Source organism: Doryrhamphus excisus, linkage group LG16, assembly GCF_037039965.1.
Source record: "Doryrhamphus excisus strain RoL-2023G ecotype Guam linkage group LG16, RoL_Dexc_Guam_v1.1, whole genome shotgun sequence".
In the NCBI taxonomy this organism is placed as follows: Eukaryota; Metazoa; Chordata; class Actinopteri; order Syngnathiformes; family Syngnathidae; genus Doryrhamphus; species Doryrhamphus excisus.
In genome coordinates this window covers 1,372,631-1,397,687 of record NC_136372.1, presented here as the reverse complement: position 1 = coordinate 1,397,687, position 25,057 = coordinate 1,372,631, and the positions used below count along the sequence as shown (strand labels likewise).

Genomic DNA, 25,057 nt, shown 5'->3' with positions numbered 1-25,057 from the left:
AGATATTTTCTTTCAGCCCTTTCTCTCCTTCCCTTCTGACATATCCTCACTTTAAGGAGACACGTCCTTCATCTCCAACTAGTACATGTTCTCTCCTTTTTTTGTAGGACCTCTTCGTAATGGGAATGAGGCCTTCAGGTGGTCTGCTCGCCTCCTCCAGTGGGCTCCTGTCAAGGCAAGAAGGCCACTTTGGCGGAGGTGAGTTGACACAAAGAAAGAAAAGTGGTTGGAGTGGTCACATGATGTTACATTGGTTTTATTGAAAAGCATCCCCTGTTCCCCGTAAGCCGACACAGACGTCCCGTGAGCCCCGTGGGGCGTGTCAGGCTGGACAAGTCTTTGCTTGGAACCAGAAAGCCGCTGGAAAGGGGGGGGGGCACCCCACGGGTCAACACGGAGGGCAAAGCAGGTGGGACGGAGGGAGGGAAGACGGGAAGGAGGGCAGGAAGGGCAGAGAAAGCGAAGGGATAGTCGTCTTTCTTCTCATCATCTCCTTCTGGCGTCCTTTACTCCTCCTTCTCCTCTCCGTGTGTGATGACGTAGCAGATGTTCTTGTAGTCCACGTTGCCCGCGACATCTGGGGGGAAGGCGGCCCACATGTTCTTGATCTGAGGGGGCAAAACAGGAGTTTCATCCTTGCCATTTGTAGGCTCGATGCTAATCGCAAACCAGGAGCGTCCAAACCTTCCCCAGCGTACGGTAACGTAAAAACATACCAAGCCGTGTAGGCCTGCTAGCAAGTTATGCTCACTTCCTGTTTATTACTTTAGCTCCTTTTTCCATTTTTGACATGGTCAATTTTTATAAATATTTCATACCACTTGTCGCTAAAAACATCAGCCATGGGCCGTAAATGGCCCCCGGGCCACACTTTGGACAACCCTGCCCTAAAAAAAAAAAAAAAAAAAGGTGAGGAAGTTTACCTCCTCCTTGGAGAACCTGTCGCACTGAGTGGTCAGGAGCTCCTCCAGGCTGAGGACACACAAAACGATATTTCCATATTTGAATGGCGGTATATTGTATGCTAACTGTTAAGAAAAATAGCTAACTGTTAAGAATAGCTTTGTACTGTACTATACAATTACTACAACCAGTACTACAAAAGTATTGAGTTGAAGTACTTGGGAAAGATACGCAAACCACACACTTGACATTGAGGGTTTGACACTGGAACAGATCAATTCTGTTTCCATGGGTTCCAATGGGCCAAGAGAAAAAAAGGCGGACTCACAACTGCTTCTTGATGGTTCCGGTACCCTCTGGGTCCAGGACCTTGAAAGCGCTAAGAATGACGTCCTCGGGGTCGGCGCCTGGAAGAACCAAGCGGTGAGATGATGCAGCCGGTCCGAGTCCCGCCGGAGCGACACCTACCCTTCAGCTTCTCTCCGAACATGTTGAGGAAGACGGTGAAGTTGATGGGGCCGCTGGCCTCCTTGATCATGGCCTCCAGCTCCTCGTTCTTCACGTTCAGCTGACCTGGGGAGGGAGGAGATCGGTGACACGGGTTCATCGGGTGTCGGCGACGCTGAGAAACTCACCCATGGAGGCCAGCACGTCCCTCAGATCGTCTTTGCTGATGATGCCGTCTCTGTTCTGGTCGATGATTGTGAAGGCCTGCCGGGAGAGAAGATCATCCGCCGTTGATGGAGGTATGGATTTTTTTTCACGTGAAAGGTCAAACTAGTCGGATGCTCATGAAGGAGAGTATCTAATCACACCAGACGCGGTTCTTACAGTAGTGACATTCCGACCGGAGCTTTCCTTACGGGTTAATTTGGGATCGCGAGGGAGCAGCTGTGTGATCCATCTTCTCGGGTGAAACACTAGAGAACGTCTTTGACTCCATCTTGGACGCTTGCCTTCATTTTTGCGTCGTGCTCATCATTCCGACAGGACACCCGGCATCTTTATCTCATCTCTTGACAGCCCCCCCCCTCCCCCTTTAGGCCCTAAAGCCACCCCCCGCCCCCCAATAGGATCGCTTCAGATCTAATTGAGGAGAGTGAAAATGAATGCAAAAACAGTGTTGGGGGGGCGGCACTTGAGTGACAGCTGGATGGTGGAGGTTAAAGGTCATGAAAACAGGAAGCTGGTGTGAGAAATGTCATCTCCTGGCGGGGGGGGTTGTGGAAGGGGGGTGTTGGGGACGAAACAGCAACTGCTGTGAAAGTGGATCCAATCAAAGACGGGCGGCTTAAGCAAACTAATTCTGGTTAGACGGGAAATTAACTACGTCTGCTTTTTTTTTGGGTCGGGGGGGGTATGTGTATTGGGGGGGCTCACCTCCTTGTACTCCTGAATCTGGCTCTGCTCAAACATGGAGAAGACGTTGGAGGAACCGCTGTCCCCGGCTGCCTGCCTCCTCTTGGCCTTCTTGGGTGCCTGCACACATGGGGGTGGGGGGCGAGGGGGCGGAGCTAATTAGTCCGTTCATCAATTGACTTTATTCCAAGCCTATGAAGGCTGCTTTTACTTCCTGGTGTCCAATCATTTCTTTCCTTGCTTGCTTACTGACTTGGTGACTGATTCATTCACTCACTTGTTTACTTGCTACTCCTTTGTTTACTTTGTCAAACTCACTTTCCTTGCATCTTTTTCTATTTATTTACTTATTTACTTCATGTTGATTGTATTCACTTGTGCCTAATTAGCCATTCACTCACTTGTTTACTTGTTGCTCCTTTGTTTACTTTGTCAAACTCACTTTCCTTGCATGTTTTTCTATTTATTTACTTATTTACTGCATGTTGATTGTATTCACTTGTGCCTAATTAGCCATTCACTCACTTGTTTACTTGCTACTCCTTTGTTTACTTTGTCAAACTCACTTTCCGTGCATGTTTTTCTATTTATTTACTTATTTACTGCATGCTGATTGTATTCACTTGTGCCTAATTAGTCATTCACTCACTTGTTTACTTGTTGCTCCTTTGTTTACTTTGTCTAACCCACTTTCCTTGCATGTTTTTTCTTATTTACTTATTTACTGCATGTTGATTGTATTCACTTGTGCCTAATTAGCCATTCACTCACTTGTTTACTTGTTGCTCCTTTGTTTACTTTGTCTAACCCACTTTCCTTGCATGTTTTTCTTCTTATTTACTGCATGCTGATTGTATTCACTTGTGCCTAATTAGCCATTCACTCACTTGTTTACTTGCTACTCCTTTGTTTACTTTCCTTCCTCATTTGCACGCTTATTTATTTCTTAGCATTATTCCTCACACTAAGTTAACGTCAGCCATCTTACGGCTTTGCTGTTAAATCCACAAACATCAAACGTCTCAGTGATGAAGCATCAGTCGGGCTTCCTGAAGGAGATATTCCTCCAAAGTCCGACACAGCAATAAAAGACGGTCGGAACGCTGAGGGATGCTACTCACCATCTCGAGAAGCTTCGATTGGAGGTTGGGACGATGAAGAAAGAGAGGAAGAGAGGGTGAAGCCGCGTTTGTCCTCCACCCCAGGGGGGCTTATATACCCCTCCAGCGCCTCGTCTAACTTTAGCCGCAGCCTCAAGTTTGGATGGGGGGGGATCAAAAAGAGCGAGAGGGGAGGATGCTTAGGGATGAGCGGGTGGCAAAAGTGAAGGAGACAGAATGGCGGGGACGGCGGATCCCCTTACAGGAGATCAGAAATAGACCCAGGAGTCTTGGAATTAAGTAAACCCGATAGCGGAGGGACCTGGCTGTAAGGTTTTGCAGTCCCACGTGGACTAATAAGGACATCGAGGACATGGATGCTTGGTGGACCGGATGGGACACTGTCCCTCCACCCTCCTTGGGTTGGACACGTTGGCTTTATTTTTGGGTCCTCGGTGGGATATCAAGGACCGGGACGCACGCATGCGACTGATGCCGCTTTGACCGTGTATGTGCACAGGCGCCGTGGCGTCCTGGGACCGTGTTGGGGATTTACTCGTACCGTTTCACACGGATTCGCCATGGCATTCGTATTCTTATGTCTATGTTCTCATATATAATATTTATTATTACATTAGCTTTAATGTAGCTCATTGTTTACATTGTTTACATTTCATCATAAAATGTACCACCAGAACCACCAGAACCACCAGTACCACCAGAACCACCAGACAGTTTCTCATTCAACTTTTCATTGGCACTGATTATATTTACATATGAATTCAGTCATCGCCGGTGGAGGGGGGGTATGCTGGAGCCTATCCCAGCTGTCTTTGGGGGAGAGGCAGGGTCCACTGGTGGCCAGCCAATCACAGGGCACATATAGACAAACAACCATTCACACTCACATTCATACCTATGGATAATTTGGAGTCGCCAATGAAGCTAACATGTTTTTGGAATTGGGAGGGGGGGGGCGGAGTACCCGTAAAGAAGCCCATAGATACACATACCATGCAGACATATGTTTTGGCATATGTATTTCAGATCAGACTAAAAGTGAATATGCTATTAATAAATTATGAACTGTAGCGTATGAATCTATTTATATTTGTGCTGAAACCTTCCTGCCGGGGGTGTTTTTGGTCGTTTATGTCAAACTAGCAAGCGTTCAACATGTTTACAGTCTAGTAGTAAACTTATGGGAGTCCATCAAAGACAGACAAGTAAACGCACCGTTAACCTCTGACCCGGGCCGGGGCGTCTGAGTGTGCAAAGGTGTGAGTTTGCGGTTCAGCTCTGACCCGTGCATTTTTGCACCTGTTGGCTCATTACACACCCCCCCCCCGTACCCCCACAACCCCTCCCCTAGGTGAAATATCAGGGGGATTACTTTGCATGGGCCTGGTTAAGCAGCAGACGCTCACAAGAGAACGGGGACAGCTGGGGGGGACAGAAATAGCAAAATAAACTTGACCCCCTGCCAAAGCAATGTGGGGGGGTGGGCGTTGCTTTTTTTTTTTTTTACAACAAAAAAAAATGTTCCTTTGTGTGACTTTTGGGTGTGTTTTATGGCATCCAAATTGACCCGGGTGATAATGGAGGAGCCTCTTGTTTATGTTTCCACACGTCTTCCACACCTCTCAGCTGCACTCATCGACATTAGACGGACGTTAGTTTATGATGGACCAACACCGCCCACCCCCTGCCCTCCCCCGTCGCTTGTGTGACTGAACTTTGACCTCACTCTCAGCACCTAGTTGGAGCAGTGACACATGCGTCACATTCTGGCATTTCTGTTACTTTCACTCACCTGAACGCTCTTTTCTCGACAGATTGCCGTTAGCTGTTTTGTCTATCGTGACAAACGCCAATAACGGTGAAATTGCTTTTTATGGCTTCCATTCAGATATTTTGAAATCGCTTTTCAAACTGAGCAAGTTTGCTAATGAGACACACGGCAGCAGTCGTGGTGTAAAATAACAATAATAAGTGCAGAGTGCAGACCTGCGTTCTGCAATCTGCAGCGTGCGCTCTGGCAAGAACCAGGCAGCATTAGAGAGCTACACAGAGTTTGGATCCAAAATGTCATGGAATTTGCCGCTCGGACAAAGACGCCGCCCTCGAAACAACACTTGGTGTACCACGGTTCTAGCACGGTGCTAGCTTGACCACCAGGCTAAATGCTAGTCCATGACTCGGGTTCTTTTTGTGCCATCGATTGAGCCTTGATTGTGACGCGAGCAGCGATTACAACTCTGACTTTTATTGAAAATGTTGATCCAAAAACATCAAGGTGGAGACGGCAGGGAGTGTTTGGAGTGGGAGGAGCGAGCCGGCGTGGCGTACGGTGGCGCCTCGATGCAGCAGCATAATCCAGCCTTGATTAGAGTGTCAAAAAATAGATGGGAAAAATGGCGGCTCAGTTTACTCGCTTTTATTTTTCTACTCTCATTCATCTGTGGATTCTAACTATAATGTATGTAAATCTGGCATACTTATGTAACTGAGTGTATGACCATTAATATGCACTGTCCCCGCTAATAAAATAGATGATCAATAAATCCAAATTAAAGAGGTGGTGGCTCCATGTTAAATTCTGAGTAGGTTCTAACAATGTTCTAGTGTGGTTCTCTGTCCATTTAGAGCTTTGAATAATTTACTGTAACTTTAAATTTGACTGGTTGGTTGCTGACTCGCACTCGTTCTCTCGTTGCGTTTGTCTCCCTCTGGTGGTCGTGGCCGCACATGACAACCTGCCTTAGCTTTGTATGTGTCTGGTTTTGTCCTGTTTACCGACTTGTCACACACTTATGTCCATCGCATGTTGGCATGTGCAACACGACACGTCTTGGCACACTCCTCCAAAAGCCATCGATCACTTCTGACGTGATTGGAATGTCTCAACTGTCTGGAGGCCCCATCGATGTCGAGACGCTCCCGGCGTGACCTTTAGGGCAGGACAACCTTGTATGTGTGTGTGTGTGTGTGTGTGTGTGTGTGTGTGTGTGTGAAGAACTACCTATGGTGCATACATTATTGTCATGTATGTTTGGAAGATCATGGCGGACAAAACACAGCAGTACTATTTGAATCATATTTACAAAATTAAACAAAATATAGCTATAAAACATTTGCAATATTTCTGTATGCGGTCCTTGCTGGAAAAAGTTAGCACACCCAGTCCTTGATGTTTGTTGTTAGCATGTTGTTGTTATTTTATTTAATTTCATTTATTTATTTATTTATTTTATTATGTTGTTGTTATCATCAGAGCTGCGAGCAAAGACCAAATGTCAACTTCCGGTTTTGTTTCAACTCGCTTCCTCTTTCTTCACTCCAGCTCGATAAGATCTCCTTCGCCACGTTCCTCCGAAGCCGCCTGCCGAGTCTTCAGCCATTCTTCTCGAACCTTCGCCACCTCTTGGCCGTAGTGGTCGTGCAGTTGGCGGAAGTCGTCCGGCGGACCGGAAGCGAGCAAAGGCCACTCGCCGTACTGGGGCGCCGGCGGCCAGTTGAGGGGCGTGATGTGGGCGTTTCTCCTGGCCCACAGTTTGGGGGACTTTTTAGTGGCTGTTGAGAAGCCGGAGCTCTTGCATTCGGGATTGATTGGTGTTGCCGGTAGCCACCTGTGCTGGACCGGGTTCTGGTTCAGGGTGCTGGCGGGAGACTCACTGGAAACCTGCTGATGTTTGGCCTCTGTAAGATAGCAAATTTAGCAGCTGGAGGGGTTGTCAGACTTCAATACGGTCCATGAAATGACCATGAAATCGGTCTCTTTTTAAATAAGGGCGCCCTCTTTGGCCGATGGTAGAATTGCAGGCAGAAAGCCGATGTGACCTTTGACCATTGCAACATCTCAGTAAAGTATGATGACTAAAACCATGTGACCAACCTTCATACTGCCTGTGCAGGTCTCGGAGCATCAGCGAGAGATAACGGTGGCTGGCCGATAACAGCGCCCTCACCCAGCTCTCCACAGTGTCCTCGTCGCCCGCCGCAAACGTGTAGCTCTTCAGCCCGGGGCCCTGGAAGAGCAGGCAGAAGGCGAAGCGACCGTCCGAGACGCATCGCCGCACGGCGCAGCCCTCCAGCACGATGACTCCCAGCAGGTGGCGGTCGGCGGGCCGCTCCTGGTAGAAGAGCAGGTTGGCCTTCAGGACCAGCCAGCGCCGCTGGTAGGTGTCGTTTTTGGTCTTCTGTGAGGGGGGGCGGGGGGGGGGGGTGAGACGGGGTCAAGGTGTTGACCTGGAGGTTTGACCTTTTAGTCCCCAACCTTTTTTAAGAGATAGCCTTCTTTGTCGACGGGGGAGGTGCATGACAGGTAGTGACTCACAATCTTCTTGTGGATCTTCATCATGCTGAAAGAACACCAGGTGCTTTTATTTTGGAAGGACTCGCTTCTATAGAGCAAAAAAAAAATCTAAACAATACTCTTACCACAGAATAACTCCGGAACTTAAGGGACTAAAGGTGACTTTTTACCAAGTTTTTGGTGCCCCTCGGAGGTCGTGACCCGCTTAGCATTTGCTAACTCACCTCTGCCAGCGCCGGTCTCTTCCACACCTTCATTAAAACACTTTACATTCCTTCCATCATTTCCACGCTCCCCTTCGTCCCTCGCTGTGAAACACACACTCCCGTCTAAAACCCGCACCATGTTTGAATTTAAAGTTTCAGGTTGCTTCCTGCGCCGGTCCCCGGGGTGCCGGAGGACGAGTGTTGAAATATAAATAACTCGACCCACTTCCTGGTAACAAAAGCCAGAGACATTGTGTCCTCTCTACTGGGGCTGATCGATGGCACCCAGGCTCTCCAAAAAAAAAAAAAAGTCACCTGGAAGTGATGCTCACCCACTTCTGCATTCTGTGTCACACTTTGTCACATGGTGCAAGACAGAATCAATCATCTTAAAGCCTCTTATTTCAACGCGGAAGCCTTTTTTTTTTTCTTGTATGAGGGGTGAGCTTGACTATCTTGGTAGCCATCTTGCTTCTTGACTCGCCACATCTATTCTTGACCATCCTTTATCCCTTTTATCCTCACGGACCTCCAAGAATTTCACATCTAAAACAGTCCCAAGTATGAAGAAGACTGTGCTGTGACTCATATTGCATATTCTCTTTTTGTCACATTGCCGAAAAAAATCATTTAGTCTTGTTTATTTATAACCTTAAACAACACTGAATATGAAATAATGCTGCGGTGACTTACTTAAAACAGTTCGCCTCCGGCACAGGCGGTGGCGCTGTAAGCACCGCCTCCCCTTTAACGCCCGAACAGTGCCGATTTAGCGTCTGCGAGGAAGAACAAACCACAGAAGAAGAGCAGAAAACGAACGACGTTTGAATTGTTATCAGGTTACACTTCTCAGATATTTGTTGATTTGTCACATGTTTGAAATATTTTAACCGACGTTACCGGAACGTGATATTTGGGCTTTGGCTCCCCTAATGGAACACAGCTTCATCTTAACGCAAAACATGCTTTTAAACGCTTCACATTCCTGCATGTGCTGGCTAACATGTTAGCAACAGCGCTAGCGTGATTCACTGTGCCAATATTCACCACTTCACCGCCTCTTTTTCCCTCCTTTTTTCTCCCTTCCTTTTGGGAATAAGTTGCATTTTAAAGCACCATGTCCAAAAGGAAAGTTACGTTTGCTGATGGTGACGGGGAGGTGGACTTGGAGGATGAGGCCCCGCACAAGAAGGTATGTTCGCTATCTTCAGGTTATGTTGGTAAGCTGCTTCCAAACACACTTTCGTCATTTTTGGCAGCAAACAACTCTTTTTCGAAGTATGCCTACCATGCAATAACATCCGATGATTAAATACGAACTTTCCCCACAGGACTGTAATGCATCTGTGGCGCTGGAGTACCCAGCGTGCCTTGTGAACACTTTGTAAATAATAGCCACACAATTCCTGTTAGCACTCAGTTGTTGTTACCCACAAGGAATAGTTGTGTGTTAACTTACGTCTGTAAGTGGTAGCCCCCTTTTGCTAATCGAAGAGCACCTTCCCCGAGTAAGTTGACCTGCCAGGAATACGATGCCATCTGCCGGACAAGCTACTCTTGCAGGCTTTTTATCACAGTAATTATCACAGGCGAGTAATTAGTGGCATGTCTTTCTGTGGCGGTCCACATTTATTTGTGTAAATCTATGTGAAACACTGAACAAAACTGTCACTGCGCTGCGGTGTAATGCATGATGTTTACAAAGATTGCTTCCAGAAACAGTGAAACACTACCGTGTTCTGGCTTCAACGTTGTTTGTGTGTCCCGAAGCAGACTTGTGAGGTGGTGAGCGGACCTGGCTCCAGATTCAAGGGGAAACATTCCCTGGACAGCGATGAGGAGGATGACGGGGAGGACAACGAAAGCAGCAAATATGATATTTTGGCCAACGATGATGTTGACGGTGTGCCTTTCTTACTTTGTCACTTGATCCCGTCAGTGAAGCAAGCGGAGGGTTATTCTGCCTCTTTGGAGCGAGGATACTATCTCACTCCCTTTTGCATTTAAGCTAGATAAGGCAGAGTTGTACCCCCGTTTAAGACAAGAGGATACATTTTCACCGTTCAGTTGCATTCCATCAGTTAAACGTGGTGTTGCTGTCGTCCCAGGTCAAGAGAATGCCACTATTGACTTTGACGAGGGAGTCTCCATCACGCCTTTCAACCTGGAGGAGGAGATGGAAGAGGGACACTTTGACTCGGAGGGGAACTACTTCATCAAAAAGGAGCAACAGATTCGAGACAACTGGCTGGACAACATCGACTGGGTAATTACCTCCAAAGTCCTCTCGGCGTCTCCCACAGGACTGCAATGTATACATGGCGGGGGTGGAGGGGTGACGCAATAGTCTTAAGTAAAAAGTTTGTTTTAACAAAACACATTGTAATGCATTCATGACTGAGTTTGAGCCAGATGTATCTGTGGCGGGCCACTAATGTATGGGAAACACGATGCTGGACTAACCCCCTCCCTCCATTCTGCAGGTGAGAATTAAAGAGCAGCCTTTCAAGCAAAAGAAGAAAGGACTCTCCGCCAAACGCAAACGCAGAGTCGGAGATGAAGACGAGGCAGAGGAGGAGAAACAGCGGGAGGAGCAGCAGGAAAACAAAGACGAGGAAGAGGAGGAGGACGGGGAGGCCGAGCCCGCCGAAGACCCGCTGGCCTCGTACACGCAGCAGCAGCTGACCGAAGCGCTGCTGGAACTCTTGCTGCCGGGGGAGACGGTCACGGCGGCGCTGCGGCGGCTGGGAGGCCTCGGCGCCCGCAAGAAGAACAAGCTGAGGGACGACGACGGCCAGGCCACGGAGGACGGCAAGCGGGACACGGAGAAGCTGGACCGCCTCACGTCTCTGGCCGACCGGCTGGTGGCGTCGGGGATGTACGGCATCTACCAGCAGACCCACGAGAAACTGGCCTACACGCTGAAGAGCATGAGCGGCAAGCGGCCCGCCAAGGAGGCGGACGGCGAGGAGAAAGACGAACTCGACATGTTTGGCGAGGAATTTGACGAAAAGCACGGCGCGGCGTCACATGACAACGAGGAGGAGAATAATAGAGGTTTGTCTCTTCTAGTCTGCTGGAAAGCGGCATCTGGTTTAATGGCGTCGTCTCTCCTCAGTGAGTGAGGAGGTCATGTGGGAGTACAAATGGGAAAACAAGGACGACTCTGAAGTCTACGGTCCTTTCACCAGTCAGCAGATGCAGGTAGGACAATTAACATCAAATAATGATCTGCTCTCCACTCATTTCCGTTTTTTTTCCTCTGATTTTTGGGTCATATTTGTGCATTTTTGCCACCTGTAGTCTTTATAAGTTACTTTCTCTTCTAACTCCAGGACTGGGTGGATGAAGGCTATTTCAGCAGCGGCGTGTACTGCAGGCGCTTAGACCAGGAGGGCTCGCAGTTCTACAACTCCAAGAGACTGGACTTTGATCTCTACACATGATCGCCTTCGTCCTCCCGGCGCAGCCTTTCAGTGGCGCATGATGTACTGGAGGTGGTCCTGAGCTGAGGTTTTGTCCAGTGTAAATTGTTTTTAAATAAATCAGACAAATGCTGTTTGCTGTTTGTGTGTTGCTTTGCTCACTCCTGTGATGGTTAAATGCACAACCTTTAATAATGACTTGACAATGAAGGACACAGTGGCCTAATCTGCATTTAACACTCCAGTAAATAATACAATCTAATAATAAAAGTTATTGACATTATTTTGGTCAGGATAGTTTGCCCAAGGAATTTCAGTTATATTATTATTCCTTATATTGTAAGTTTATGTATTTTCTGACTAAAACACAAGCCCAAGTCTTTATATCTAATTTATTTGATTTTTAAATACAGAATTTGTCATGTATGATTTTTTTTTAATATATAATTTGTAATTCATACATATTAATTCATTGTACTTTGCGCAAACGACGTACTAATGCAATAGTAACATACACGCATCTCCTATTGGTCACCCCGCCTAGAAGACCTTCTGCTATTGGCTAGGCTTCCGCAGCGCTCCCTGGCCCATTTACAAGATGGACTCTGATTGGCTACTGCGCGTGTCTCGTTGGATTTTGTAAAAACGGATCCCATCTGCAGTCGCTGTTGGGCGCCGTCCGGCTGGTCTTGTTTACGTGGAGGACCAAGTGTTGTCTCTTGGTCCAGCTCCATAATTCTGGTAAGATTTGTTTAAATGTTTTTCAGCCTCTCAACTGTCGTAAAGCTGAGCAGGTGTGTTAGCTTTTTCATAAACACGATGCACCCCGACTGCTCCCGGATACGGCTATACTCTGGTGCACAAACTGTAGCGACGTTACACACTTGAGGAGATTACAAATGACAGATTTAGCAATTCAACGAGCAGTCCGTCTCGGGTGTCCTTACGAGGACGCTCGTCCACGCTGAATCTGTGGACGAAGTCACGGAAGACGTCAGCGTTGAGCTCACGCTTTAAAGTTTTGACACTGGGGTCCATTCCAGCAAGTAGACGACGCTCTTCTCCGACCACCGCGCCACTTCTTTTTCAAACGGCATCCGAAATAAAACCCGAACACGATCTAACACGGTCAATAAATCCACAATCACGCGTTCAGACTCACTTAGATGACGTCATGAGTAAACTTCACGTGCAGGGAGACGTTTTGGCAGTAAGTGACGTCATGTGTTCCAGCAGTGATGGCGGCATGTTTGTGTTGTTTGCAGATGAGGAGACGAGGCGAGGGAGAGAAAAAAGCAGGGCAATGTTGACTTACCCTTCTGATTCGCTCCCCCACCCGATTTTTCCAATGGATGACGATGCGATGCCCCCCAACCCTTACTGTAGTGCACCCCCCCACAGTGAGCCTCCACCACCTCTCCTCACCTTTCCCTCCATCACTCCCAGGTATAGTTCTCCTCACGTCTGCCCCGCCTTCTTCCACGCTTGCGGGTGAAATGCTGTGTACTTTTCATCCTATTCATGTCCCCATTGTATTTGTTTATGGTGTTTTTGGTAGTACGTCGCTTCGCTGACTATTACAGTACAGTACACTTTGGGTACAGCTAGGGAAAAAAATTATTTGTATCAGCACACGCGGTAGAATATTCTCTTTCATTTTCACTTTCACTGCTCTTCTGTTGACGTGCTCGCGAGCAAGCGACCACTAATAACGCTGCTGCTTTGCAGAGGGAATGATGGGACATCGGGCCACAGGAGGAATCCAGGGATTCAGACACGCGCTCCTCACGCCGAGGACACACCGTCCACACACAACGTGTCCTCTTTCAAGAGGCAGAGTGACAGCAGGGACATGGTGCGTCATTGTAACAACTTGTGTGTGTGTGTGTGTGTAGTGTTTCTCACAGGGCTGCAATCTATTTGTGGCAGTGATTTAGATCAGATCATGTCATTATCTGATTTACATCATTGGATATTTATAATTTATGGGCGTTCAGACTGCACGGCTGTTTAGTGGTTAGCGCGCAGACCTCACAGCTAGGAGACCCGAGTTCAATCCCACTCTCAGCCATCTCTGTGTGGAGTTTGCATGTTCTCCCCGTTCATGCGTGGGTTTTCTCCGGGTACTCGGGTTTCCTCCCACATTCCAAAAACATGCTAGGTTAATTGGCGACTCCAGATTGTGAATTGTATGAATGTGAGTGTGAATGGTTGTTTGTCTATATGGTCACCAGTCCAGGGTGTACCCCGCCTCTCGCCCAAAGACAGCCGGGATAGGCTCGAGCACCCCCACAACCCTTGTGAGGATGAGCGGTAGAAAATGAATGAATGAATGAATTTATGGTTGCCGTGAGTGTCAAAAAGTGAATGAATCAACCGCTGCTCGTATAGAGGAATCATAGTTTCTTTAATTTTAGTCTCCAAAAGTTTCAAATAAGACCAGAAAAAGTTGCTAGGTTTGTCAAAAAGAAAATTGAGAGGCGTACGAGTACTCGCTAAATGTCGGCAAAACTGATCCCTCTTGCTACGTCTTCTTATTCTCTGGCAGAGCAGTTGCGTATAAGGTGTGTTCAGAAGCAGAGTTATGTTGCCATCTATTGTACAGAGTTGGAATGACGAGCTACTTTCACAGACCCATATTCCCATTATTGTGGGAAACACTAGTGTGTGTGTGTGTATGTTTGTTTGTGGGTTTGTGAGATTGTTGTTGATGTGTTGTGTTTTTTTTAGGTGCAAATGTCCAAGCAGCCCAGAGTTGACAGCATACGTCCACACGAGAAACAGGTTAGTTTGGTCCTTCCTCTCTATCGTTTATACGTATATATCACATATATATGTATATATACATATATATCCTCTATATCATTTATATTTATATTGGATCTTTGAAAGGGGCGACTACACCAATAATTGACTTTCACGCTAGGTTTTGTGTTGATTTAACAGGATTGGAGTGATCTTCATGCTGCAGCAGAGTGCCAAAACGCGTAAGTGAGATCACCGTTTGGAATTCTGCTCATCTTGTTTCGAGCTTCACGTCCTCCATCTTTGATTCCAGACAAAAACAGCAAAGCAGCCCAGAAGCGAACCTAAACAGCTTCCACTCACATCATTTGATGGATAGACTGGAGGCTACACAAGCGCTCACCTCCTCCATGTCCGTCCTGGACCCACACCATGGGACCGCTTTGGCCCCCCCGGGATGGGTCAACCCTCTCTTCCAGTCCTTCAAGTCCAAGATGGCCACTTTCACCGAAATAGTCATGACTCCTGTCAAACTCTTCAAAGACAGAAGCGTCCCTCCTCCTTCCGCGTTGCACGATGGCGAGATTCGGCTGGATGACACGGAAAGTTTGATGACGACGCAGGAGCACCGTGAGAACGGAAACCACGAGCAGACTTTGTTCTCTCACGTCCAGCAACCCGACGCAGGAAGCGACTCGACGACTGACTCTCGGCATTCGAGGAGATTATTTCACGTGGACTCATCAGCTTCGCTGGAGCACGCCGTTGAAGTGCCTTCACCCTGCAGCCCGCCCTCGGAGCAGCCGCCGACACAGGAGAACACATTAAAGATGGCCGACGTGACGCGGGAGGAACCTGTGCTGGTAAAAACGCGGCTGAGGACAGGAAGTAAATCAAACAAAGATAACACCGAGAAGTCTCTGCCCTCTTTTTCCTGCGAGTCAGCACATCCTGATGATGATGATGATGATGATGATGATGATGCCAAAAATCAAGAAAATAAAAGCCCGCTCCAGCTGGACCTCACAGATGCTGAAACCCACTCCAAGAGGCCGCTCAACCCCGAATGCACTCCCAAAGACCCGGTCCACAGGATAAGACCAAAGGCCAGCTCACGCACGACACAGTCTAAAAATCAAGACCGGCCAGTTGGACCCGCCCTGCTGACACAGGAAGCTGCGTCCGCACAAGCAGCGTTACACAGACAGGAAACGCTCCAGCCCGCCGCCAAGAGACGGAATTTTGCAGCAAGAGTGAAGCACAAAGTAGAAGGCGGTACGGAACCGAACGGAGCGTTGGACCCGTTGCCCCAAAGTGCCTTAGAGGGGACCTCGGTGGACCCCCTGGGTCCAGTCAACAAGCAGAAAGGCGGCAGCAGGAAGGCAAAGCTCGGCCCCTCGTGCAGAACGCACAAAGCGAGAAGCGTTGAACCCGACGTCGGCATCGTCCCTGGAGCCGCGCCTGCCGAACAGGTTCTGCTGCTGGAGCTCCAGGGAGGGAGCCGCTGCAGGAATGTAAACACCAAGCCACGCAAACACAAATGGCTCGTCTCATCTGCTGACCCGCCGGGGCCCGCCGGCCTGCCTTCTGAGCTCGCACCAAGCGAGGGCCCCGCCCCCAGCCGCTCTGTCAAGAAGCCCAAAAAATGTTCTGAAGGTTCTGCCTCAGACAGGATTCACGTTCAAACTAAAAAGATTCGAGCTAAACCTGGTAAATCTCCAATGTCCACAGAACCGCTTTATTTTGAAATGACACCCTTTGAAGGGAACATCCAGTCGGAATCTAGCGAGATGCTCCACGTTGAATTTCAAAATGCTACTTCCTGTGACACCGGCGCAAGACGCTTAAACAGGAAGCAGCCCAGAGCTGATCACCAGCGGAGGCGGTCCAGAGTCATTCGGGCTGGCCGGACCAACTCGGCCACCACGGAGGACCTGCCAACACGCTCCAGCTCGCCAGAAAGCCGCGGCCTGCTCTTGCGCAGCTACTCCTGCCCGGAGATCCCCACCCTCTTCTCCGCCAACCGCCCCTCTCTTCCCTGGTCGCACCAGCACCTGCCAGCCCACGCCGCCGTCCTCGCTCATGCCCTCAAAGGCGCGCGCCGGGCCCGCCGCCACACCGTGTGCAGCGTGGAGGTGGAACGGGAGATCGCCCCCCTGTGCCTGCGGAAGGAGGTGTACCCATCCAGGCGCTCCTTCCCGTACGACAACCTGGCACCGCGCAGCCCGCCCCATTCCCTCTCCCCCACCTCCTACCTCACGGCGCTGGCTTCCTGCTTCCTCTCCAGCCCCCTGGCCTTCCTCTCAGGGAGGTGGGAGGCCCGCGGAGCATCCCCCTGCCTCGCCATAACGAGCCACACCCCGTCTTCTTCTTCTTCTTCACCGTCCCTCAGGAGTCCCACTTGCGGCGCCGCGGACGCCAACGGCAGGTAACCTCTAAACATCACATGATCATGTTTATTTTAAATGTGATTTAAAATGACGCGGCATCTCTTGGCAGCGGGAATCTACGGGAGTCTGATGGGGGGCATCAGCGCGAGGAAGAGGACGCCAGCTCCTCCAGTCAGGAGTTGGACGAAGCAGCACTGAGGGAAGAAAAGTCCGACTCTGAACTCAAGGTAGGCGTGTCTTTAATAACGGAATCACGGATATGAAATGAAACCACCACAGCGAGTCCCACAGCATTACAGTGTGCACACAGTGACTTCCTGTTCAGTGCAAAGTAAGCTTCGCAGTAAAAGCCTTGGATTATTAACCCAGATCCTCCACAGCAGTTGACAAAATGTGCACATTTTTTTTGCACAAAAAATAGTCAACAAAATCAACAAACTAGGGCCTGTTTCCCTAACGTCTCTAGTTTCGCTCTCCATGTACTATCTATCAAAGGACAAACGCTTCCTGCTGCCGCCATCTTGGTCAGGGCATCTCTGTCATGAAATGACCGTTGTTAAATTGCCCTCCCGCAGGTGGCGCAAAAGCACTCGGAGCGGGGCAAGGTGTCCTCCATTCGAATTCGGAAGGCGCTGCCCAAACCTCAGAACAACCTGACGCCCATGGGCCTCCCGAAAACCGTCAGGTGCGTACGCACGCGGTCAGGCGGCCATCTTGTCCTTTGCTTCACGCTCATCATCACGGTGGTATATTTTTGTTTATTTTATTCTCTCTATTATTTACTCCTCCACCACTGCAGGCTGAAGAAGAAGCAGTTTAGTCTGGAGGAAATTTACACCAACAAGAACTTCAGCAAACCTCCTGAAAGGTGAGCTCAGTAGAGCAGGAGTCCAAACATGTTACTACACATTTTCCTCCATCCCATAATAGCTTGGTCCACTTTAACCGGACCTCATTTCTGTCTGTGCGCTGCTTATCTTGTCGATGTTCCTCAGCCGGCTGGAGACCATATTCGAGGTTCCGCTCAGTCGCCGCAATGGCTCCGAGTCCTGCTTCAGCCAGCGGCGCTTCAAGCGCTTTTTGGAGTTCCTGGAGGCGGGTGAGGCCAGGAAACCAAAGAAGCCACTAGTGGGCGTCGGCAAGCCCGGGGCGTCAACGCCGTCGTCACGCACCAGGAGGGGGGCCTTCGCCAAAGACGGTGTCGTCGCCCTCCTGGCGCCGGACGCTGACTCGCTTCTCTGTGCCAAGCTGGACCAGCTCAACTTGTGGCTGATCCACGACCAGGTGGACTCCTGACATGTTTGTTTTGTTCACAAGGGCTGCTTGGTTTTTTTCAATGTTCCCTGAACACATCACCACACAGGAAGCCTTCGGCGCTGTATTTGTATTCGTCCACGTTCTTCCTGTCCTAGTCAGTGTTCCGACCGCGGAAGGACGATGCTGTGCGGTCGTCATGGTAACGACGGTAGATGGTAATGGCAGCTCTTATTTATTGCAACATCGGCACAGGCCAGTTGCGACGCTCCGCACGTGTCATGGCCGCTGTGCTTGGGCCGTTGCTCAGTGCCCGGGGCGTTGATGCCCACCTTAACTGTCAGCATTAGCGTCTTCGCCGTTCTTCAAGTGACTCCCGAGCACAAGGTTTTTTTTAAAGCATTTATTATAAAATAGTTTTTGTATAAAAGCACAACGTTGATACAGTTAATAAAGTAAGGATGCAATAATAATGTTGGCGCTCGTGTTGCTGCCATCTTGACTTATTTATTAGCTTTTCTACAACCTTCAGTATTGTTACATTTGAATGCATACGGTCATGTTGCATTCACTGTCAGTGTGTGTGTGCTTTTATACGGACGTTTAACTTGGCGAGGGTCGCCACGGTGGAAAATAAATATCAGCCTATAAACACGTTTTGTACAAGTCTGCAGCAGTCATGTGTTTCCTGTAAGGTCCACTTTTAGGTCCCCCCCCCCCACCCCAAACAAGCGTCGGTCGGCGCCTCAGTCCTGCAGCGTGACCAAGTACGAGCCGAGCGCCATCAGGAGCGGCGCCAAGGCCAGGATGGACAACCACGTGACGATGGAGATGATGGCGAACTTCCTGGCTCGCCGTGAAAACCTCTGGGACGCGTCTTCATTTGGCTCCCACTCCGCCTGGGGGGGGGGGGCGTCATGGCCAGACATGAAAAACACTTCAAAGTTCATGTTTGCATTTTCGACTGATTCCTAGTAAGTACTATATTTAGTTATTAATCGGTTACCTTCACCGAGTTGATGAGCGCTTTGATTCCGATGCAGGAGATCCCGCAGATGATGCTGCAGATGGCCAGCCACCTGTGGTGCTTGTCGTGGAAGCGGCGGGGCGCCCTGTGCACCACCCCCACTGCCGGGGTGCCGCCCTCCAGTTGGTCACCTGACCCCGGCACGGTTTTCAGCGGCGTCTCCTCGTCCACCGTCACGCAGGTGTGAGGTGAGTCTGACATGTCTGCAACGACGAGGGTGAAGGCAACATGAGACGTCGCTTTATGGCTTTAACTTTGGTCCTGACTGAGAGATAAAGGCGCGCCGACTCTCGTTGATGTGGGTCAAACTTCCTGGTTAATGTCTAATGGAATGTTTATTCAGCTCCACTTGCATGAGAACCTGATCATGTGACACCACACAAGTCTTTCTATGAAGACTTTATAGCCGCGGGTTTCTTGCTGGCTTCTTCGTTGGTGTTCTTGGATATTTATTTGGCCATCGAAACTTGGAATTGAAATAAAAACATTTGAATCAATGCCGGAATGTTCATCCCGGTTCCCGTCGATGCTGTAGACACTAACTGTGAGTCGGTGCTGATGCTGCAGGATGTGCATGCAAATGTGCTGTTGACTGTGTTTCCATGGTGACATCATCAGTGTGAATGAACATTGAGGATAAAAATATGACATAAAAAGGTAAACAGACCTGGAATCAACTACACCATTCATTCATTTTCCACCGCTTTTTCCTCACGGGGGGGTGCTGGAGCCTATCCCAGATGTCTTTGGTCGCCAGCCAATCACAGGGCACATATAGACAATATTCACACTCACATTCATACCTATGGACAATTTGGAGTCACCAGTTAACCTAGCATGTTTTTGGAATGTGGGAGGAAACCCATGCAAACTCCACACAGAGGTGGCCGAGGGTGGAATTGAACCCCGGTCTCCTAGCTGTGAGGTCTGCGCGCTAACCACTAGTCCGCCGTGCAGCCTCAACTACACCAAATGGGCTAAAACTTTATTTTAGAGTCCTTTTCCATCATTTCCTGACTGAATTTGTATCATAACGTGGCTCTCATGCCGTGTCGTGACTTGTGTCTACCACAGACGAGACAACGTAACGCATGACCGACGTTTCTTGTTTCTCATTTCAACTCCTTACCTGCCGAGATGTTAGGATTTTATGACCTTCCCCCCAGGACTGCAACCTGTGTGGCGTGGCAAAGTCGCTAAGATTCCTAAGAAATGTAATGTCTTCTTCCATATACCATAAAATTTCATCCAACTCCTTTTGAACACAAATAAACAAACACCGGAGGTAAATAGTGGAATTAATATATATATATATATATATATATGAATGAATAAGACTTTACTACAGTATGTAGTGACTACATAAATGTTGTCTATGAAGAAAACAAGTGTGGCCTGCAGTGTTGAGTGCAAGCTACGTGTCTTAACTCGCTCGGGGAAGCAACTTCTTTCACTTTTTACTGGATTGCAACACTAAGCCCAAAGTAAGACTTGGATGGCGCAACACCAACGGCGTTAAATGTTCCTCAAAAGAACCACAAAGCAGTCATATTCCATAAAGCGGCTTATTCAAAAAAGGTTCTTACTTTGTAGCAGTTTTGGTAGTGTCCTCTTCTCTTCTCGTCTTATTTCCTGTTTTAAAAATACAAAATCCACTTAAAGTTGACAGCAGGCTTCTTGTTAGCGTCTAGAAGCAGCCTCCACATGCCTTCATGGTGCAGCCGAGAACTGAGAGCGGCAACTGAAACTCGGTGCGAAACCTCCACGCCCATTCACTGTTCAGGATCTTTCTCTTTGATGGCCCTCCCACGCCCGCGCGCTCGTCACACGATTGACTGTGGGCTTCTCGGCCGACCCGCAGGTCACACGGAACTATGACCTTTTTTCCCCTGACACATTCCGTAGGAATCGGGCAAGGTGTGTCATGTCGCTCGTCCTGCCCGAGGGTGACGCAGATTCCAGTCGGCCTTGTTGAATGACACATGAATAAACACACGCTCTTGTCTTGAATTTGGCTATTAGTTTCATTTATTATCAACTGGGATAGGCTCCAGCACCCCCATGTGACCCTTGTGAGGATAAGCAGTAGAAAATGAATGAATGTGGACATTCCTCTGCCAACTTGCTGTCTGTTTTGTCATGCTGACGCTGAGCCTTAGTCATCCATACTCTACATAGAGACCTGGTCAAAAATGTCTAATATGTGTATTATTATCTCCTAAATATATAGTCCAAATATTCTGTATGCACAATAGAAAGAGCTCACATCAAATTTAGATTTATTTGTATTCATTAATTACTTTAAACGTTTTTTTTAAACAAGACTTTTGAAGGTTTCCCTCAAGCAAAACAAATACGTGAATGGGGCGTGTCTGGTGTCATCATTGTAGCCCCGCCCTATTCTCCAATCGCACCAATCACGACGCATCAAGTCTAAAAAGGCGGAATAAACACGGAAGTGGTGGGAAAGGGGAAACATCACAGCAGCATTTGACACGTCGGCGGTGCAGAATAAGGTATTAAATAAGTGTAAATAATAAAAATATACAAAAAGAATATTGTTTGCTAGTGCTTACTTCATGAGATACAATTGAGCAAAGAATTAAATCCAGTTAATTGTGTTAATGAATAGCTACTAACGACCTCATTGTGTTGCAAAGAGAATGTGGTTGAAATAATATGTTGTTTTTCACTCATCAAAGCAGAAATGGAGGGGGATTCCGGAGTGGTTTTAGCCACGGAGCGATACGGCTGTGCTGAGACGTGGAGGTATTTTGCAAAAGATGGAGTGATGGAGAGGAGAAGAGTTGGCAGTGAAGCTAAATCCATCGGAAACTCATTTGTTGGCGTTTTTAAAGTAAGGAATGAATGTCCATTAAATGTCCTGCTCCCCAGCCTGATTTAAAATGTTTAATATGTCTTTTTAAAATTCCAGAGCATCTTCCTGCCTCAAGGCTATCCGGAGAGTGTGAGCGGCGACTACCTGCAGTACCAGCTTTGGGATACTGCACAGGTAGGGCAGTCAGAGGACCGGACCGGACCGGACCGGACCAGGACATCAAGGTCAGCATCCTTTGAAAGCCTCTTCATACTCTCCTCAGGCCTTCGCCAGCTCTCTGTCGGGAACGCTGGCCACTCAGGCGTCACTTAAAGGCGTCGGTGTTGGAAACCAGGAAGCAACAGTGGCCGCCGCCACCATCACATGGTTGTTAAGAGGTGATTAGAAACATCGTCATGCTTGTTGACTGACAGCTGGCAATCCTGACGTGTTCTTTTGTTGCCCCTTCTGTCCTTAGATGGAACCAGCATGCTGGGAAGGATCCTCTTTGCCTGGTTGAAAGGGTAAAAAACTCCACTTTTGGTTGAAAGCGTTACTGTGCTGTAAGACTGCTGTGTTGTGTCTTGGCCTCAGGAACAAGTTGGACTCTGAGGCCAAGAAATGGAGGTATGCTCTGAAATGTTGCCGATGTGTCAGAATGGTCCTGATGTCGGTGTTTGTCAAGGCTTTTTGCAGACGTTCTCAATGATATTGCCATGTTCATGGAAATACTGGCCCCGTTCTTTCCTGCTTGGTTCACCATCATAGTGTGCACGTCAGGCGTATTCAAGGTAAACGCAACATAACTGTTTAATGGTTACTACGTGGGAACCACAACTAGTTACGCGCACTTGACGGGAGAATACGTAGTTATGCGTTGGTACACTGCGGTAGGACTTTTTAGTAGCTTTCCGTCTGTTATGTTACGCCGATCAACATCAGCCGCATGCCCGGTCCGAGTCGCTCAAACGCTGTGACCACCAATAAGCTTTGTCTGCCTCCGTATTATTAAAAAGTACCTGATTTTTTTTACATTTTACCTCCTATGCTACTAAGTTGACATTATTTTTTAATGTAGTTATTTGGTTCATAAAATTACAGCTGTTTTTTTTTTCAATTTCTGCTATATATTTTTTTAAATTTCAAAGCTATTTCAACTTTCTTCTTGCAATTTTTTTCCTCATAATTATGACTTTATTCTTGTGATTATTTTACTTTATTCGCGTAACAGGTTTTCCACAACGTAATTTTCCAACAATTATAGCCGTTTTGTTTTTCTTTAAGGTATCTGCCCCATGCAACTAAAATTATTCTTCTAAATTAGGACTTTTTTTTGTTAGTTTACAACTTTTATGTCTTCATTTTATTCTTGATTTTTCAAATTTTAGAACGCACTATGGGCCAATTCAAAAAACAAAACAGCCAGGCTGCACTTTGGACACCCCTGATTTAGGTCCGAGTTCATACTTGCACTAAAACTTGACTTGGATCGTTGTTTTTGTAGGCAGACGACCTCCAGACGACCTCCTGTCATTCATCCATAAAACATCCAAGGCTGCTGCATAATGGCATCTTTTTCAAATGTAGTAATAATAATAATAATAATACAAGGTTTGCCGTTTTCTCCAACCAGTCTGTAGTTGGTGTGGCGGGCGGGGCCACCAGAGCCGCTCTGACCGTTCATCAAGCTCGCCGAGACAACATGGCTGACATCTCCGCCAAAGACGGCAGCCAGGTGTTTGTGAAATATCTCCCAGTGTGACCGTCAGCGAAGCCTAACTCTGCTCTTTCGTCACAGGAGACTTTAGTGAATCTGGCGGGACTTGTGGTCAGTCTGATCCTCATCCCGCTGGTCACGGATAATCCCGTGTAAGCGTTATGTCACGTCATCGTCAGTTTGATATTCTTTCATCAAAATGAGATGTAAGGTTGTTTTTTTTCCCCGCTCTCTCCCGCCAGGTTGACCCTCAGCCTCTTCTTCGTCTTCACGGCCCTCCACCTCTTTGCCAACTACAGGGCTGTTCGTTCAGTCGTCATGGAAACGCTCAACGAGGCACGGCTCGCTATTGTGCTGCAGCACTTCCTTCAAGATGGATGCATCCTGAGTCCAGCAGAGGCCAATCGAGAAGAACCCGTTTTCTTGGGTAAACCATGCACTCGCTTGTCTGATGTTTATGGCAATAATTCTCTCATTATCGTTTTTTTTTTCTCCAGAGTTTAGGAAAACTGTGCCTATCAAACTCGGTGTGAGGCTGCAGGAAGTTGTCCAACGGTAACATCGCTCATGATAGAATTAGACTTGACTTGAACACTATTTCATGACATTTAATTGTATTTTTCTAGCCCAGAGGAGCTCAGTTTGACTTTGAAGAAAAACAACAACAAGCCCTTCCTGTTGGTCGTCACAAACGGTACAAAAACACACAAAGACTTGTTTAGATGATTTGAATGCGGGGTGCACGTGTGCCGTTTTCCTTTCAGGCTACGTGTGTGTGTGTTTGGGAGCGCAGGCATCCACGCAAGATGAAATCAGAGCAATGTGTCAAGCCATCTGGATTAGCAACGAGTTGACTGCTTGCATCGAACTACCAGAGAAACATCCAGGTGAGCCTTTATCTTTCATTCAGTCTCAAAGTGAACCTCACTAATCACCACAATGTCCTTTTAAGATCTCGTGCACGAGAGCCACAAGCTGATGGACACAGTGTTCAGCCAATTTCTCCAAGGTGAGCCGCCAAACTCTTAGTGTTTCATTTTTTTATTGCTCTCAGCGACACGTCTGAACTTAATCTCACGGGCAGGTGTGGAAGCTGCCGGATGGGATGTGAAAAGAACGCTGCTGGACTGGGATGAGTGGAGGGTGGAGTTGAAGACCAAAAGCAGCTGAGAGGTGCTGGTGTCCATCACGATGTCGCATATCATTCTGAGATTTGTAGGCATTTATTTATACATTAAAACTTTCTGAAGAAATATTTTGTGTCTTTTATTGTAAGTCCGTGTAGACTTGGCCTAATAATCACACTTGACTAGCTGCACTTGTCTTCAGTAAAATCACAAAGAATAGAACTTGGACAATAATTTCACCCTATGTACCATGGCCGACCAATAGTTCCAAAAATTTGACCCATAAATATATTCTGCACTGCGCCTGGTGTGCATTTTTTCCACGTTCTTCTTTACTGCCTGGTGAGGGCGCTGTTCCGCTAGTTTGCTATACTTAAACTGTGAAACTGCGTTATAAACCATACAATACTATACATGGTGACAGATACGTGAGCAAAGTCATCTATGCATTTCTATGTATCTGTATTTCCTCAAAATAGGACAATGTTAAGCTTCTGGTACGATCATTTATCATTTCCCGTCTGGCGACAGCGAACATCAGGAAAACCACGAAGAAGAATATAACAACATCCGCTATAGAGCTTGTCCTATAAAGTTAGCAATATTTTAGGCCAAAAGGGAAATTAAAATGTAAATAATACAAAGCATCTCAACATTAACGCATGTAAACT

The 25,057-nt window shown here is 47.8% G+C and overlaps 5 protein-coding genes across 12 annotated transcripts; 2 read left to right on the top strand and 3 right to left on the bottom strand.

Annotated features, from left to right (window-relative positions):
- Window positions 1-240: 240 nt before the first annotated feature.
- On the bottom strand, window positions 241-3,536 carry mylpfa (myosin light chain, phosphorylatable, fast skeletal muscle a). Its single transcript, XM_058048615.2, has 7 exons — window positions 3,384-3,536; window positions 2,284-2,382; window positions 1,539-1,614; window positions 1,372-1,476; window positions 1,232-1,310; window positions 924-972; window positions 241-608 (listed from the first exon to the last, which is right to left on the bottom strand). Exons 1-7 carry the CDS (start codon window positions 3,384-3,386, stop codon window positions 507-509), a joined length of 513 nt encoding a protein of 170 aa, XP_057904598.1. The 5' UTR covers window positions 3,387-3,536; the 3' UTR covers window positions 241-506.
- A 3,018-nt stretch (window positions 3,537-6,554) lies between these two features.
- On the bottom strand, window positions 6,555-8,158 carry pheta2 (PH domain containing endocytic trafficking adaptor 2). Of its 3 annotated transcripts, none has more exons than XM_058048602.2 (4): window positions 7,803-8,158; window positions 7,639-7,723; window positions 7,258-7,561; window positions 6,555-7,061 (listed from the first exon to the last, which is right to left on the bottom strand). In XM_058048602.2, the coding sequence occupies exons 2-4, from the start codon at window positions 7,720-7,722 to the stop codon at window positions 6,697-6,699; spliced, it is 753 nt and encodes a 250-aa protein (XP_057904585.2). In that variant the 5' UTR covers window position 7,723; window positions 7,803-8,158; the 3' UTR covers window positions 6,555-6,696. The 3 variants fall into 3 exon arrangements, with proteins under 3 accessions (XP_057904585.2, XP_078653449.1, XP_057904586.2); XM_078797323.1 differs by having other exon boundaries at window positions 7,902-8,158; XM_058048603.2 differs by lacking the exon at window positions 7,803-8,158 and having other exon boundaries at window positions 7,639-7,778.
- Window positions 8,159-8,613: 455 nt separating this feature from the next.
- Window positions 8,614-11,442, top strand: cd2bp2 (CD2 (cytoplasmic tail) binding protein 2). Of its 4 annotated transcripts, none has more exons than XM_058048559.2 (7): window positions 8,614-8,722; window positions 8,984-9,075; window positions 9,654-9,786; window positions 9,992-10,149; window positions 10,367-10,940; window positions 11,002-11,087; window positions 11,219-11,442. In XM_058048559.2, the coding sequence occupies exons 2-7, from the start codon at window positions 9,001-9,003 to the stop codon at window positions 11,327-11,329; spliced, it is 1,137 nt and encodes a 378-aa protein (XP_057904542.2). In that variant the 5' UTR covers window positions 8,614-8,722; window positions 8,984-9,000; the 3' UTR covers window positions 11,330-11,442. The 4 variants fall into 4 exon arrangements, with proteins under 4 accessions (XP_057904542.2, XP_057904544.2, XP_057904541.2 ...); XM_058048561.2 differs by having other exon boundaries at window positions 8,615-8,722; window positions 9,657-9,786; XM_058048558.2 differs by having other exon boundaries at window positions 8,671-9,075.
- A 500-nt stretch (window positions 11,443-11,942) lies between these two features.
- Window positions 11,943-24,506, top strand: rusf1 (RUS family member 1). 3 transcript variants are annotated; one of them, XR_013629984.1, is made up of 16 exons: window positions 18,882-18,912; window positions 21,115-21,240; window positions 21,430-21,581; window positions 21,660-21,737; window positions 21,826-21,940; window positions 22,021-22,066; window positions 22,137-22,169; window positions 22,228-22,333; window positions 23,176-23,277; window positions 23,341-23,411; window positions 23,502-23,686; window positions 23,757-23,814; window positions 23,886-23,953; window positions 24,053-24,146; window positions 24,212-24,268; window positions 24,344-24,434. XR_013629984.1 is itself a non-coding variant. In XM_058048533.2 (16 exons), exons 3-16 carry the CDS (start codon window positions 21,432-21,434, stop codon window positions 24,427-24,429), a joined length of 1,278 nt encoding a protein of 425 aa, XP_057904516.2. In that variant the 5' UTR covers window positions 18,882-18,912; window positions 21,115-21,240; window positions 21,430-21,431; the 3' UTR covers window positions 24,430-24,506. The 3 variants fall into 3 exon arrangements, 1 of the variants encoding a protein (XP_057904516.2); XM_058048533.2 differs by having other exon boundaries at window positions 24,024-24,146; window positions 24,344-24,506; XR_013629983.1 differs by lacking the exons at window positions 21,115-21,240; window positions 21,660-21,737; window positions 21,826-21,940; ... (9 more) ...; window positions 24,212-24,268; window positions 24,344-24,434 and adding exons at window positions 11,943-12,049; window positions 13,037-13,163; window positions 14,039-14,092; ... (4 more) ...; window positions 17,243-17,311; window positions 17,439-18,671 and having other exon boundaries at window positions 18,741-18,912; window positions 21,430-21,573.
- On the bottom strand, window positions 18,050-20,482 carry LOC131102933 (transmembrane protein 265-like). Its single transcript, XM_078797244.1, has 3 exons — window positions 20,311-20,482; window positions 18,704-18,927; window positions 18,050-18,596 (listed from the first exon to the last, which is right to left on the bottom strand). The coding sequence occupies exons 2-3, from the start codon at window positions 18,923-18,925 to the stop codon at window positions 18,444-18,446; spliced, it is 375 nt and encodes a 124-aa protein (XP_078653370.1). The 5' UTR covers window positions 18,926-18,927; window positions 20,311-20,482; the 3' UTR covers window positions 18,050-18,443.
- Window positions 24,507-25,057: the final 551 nt, after the last annotated feature.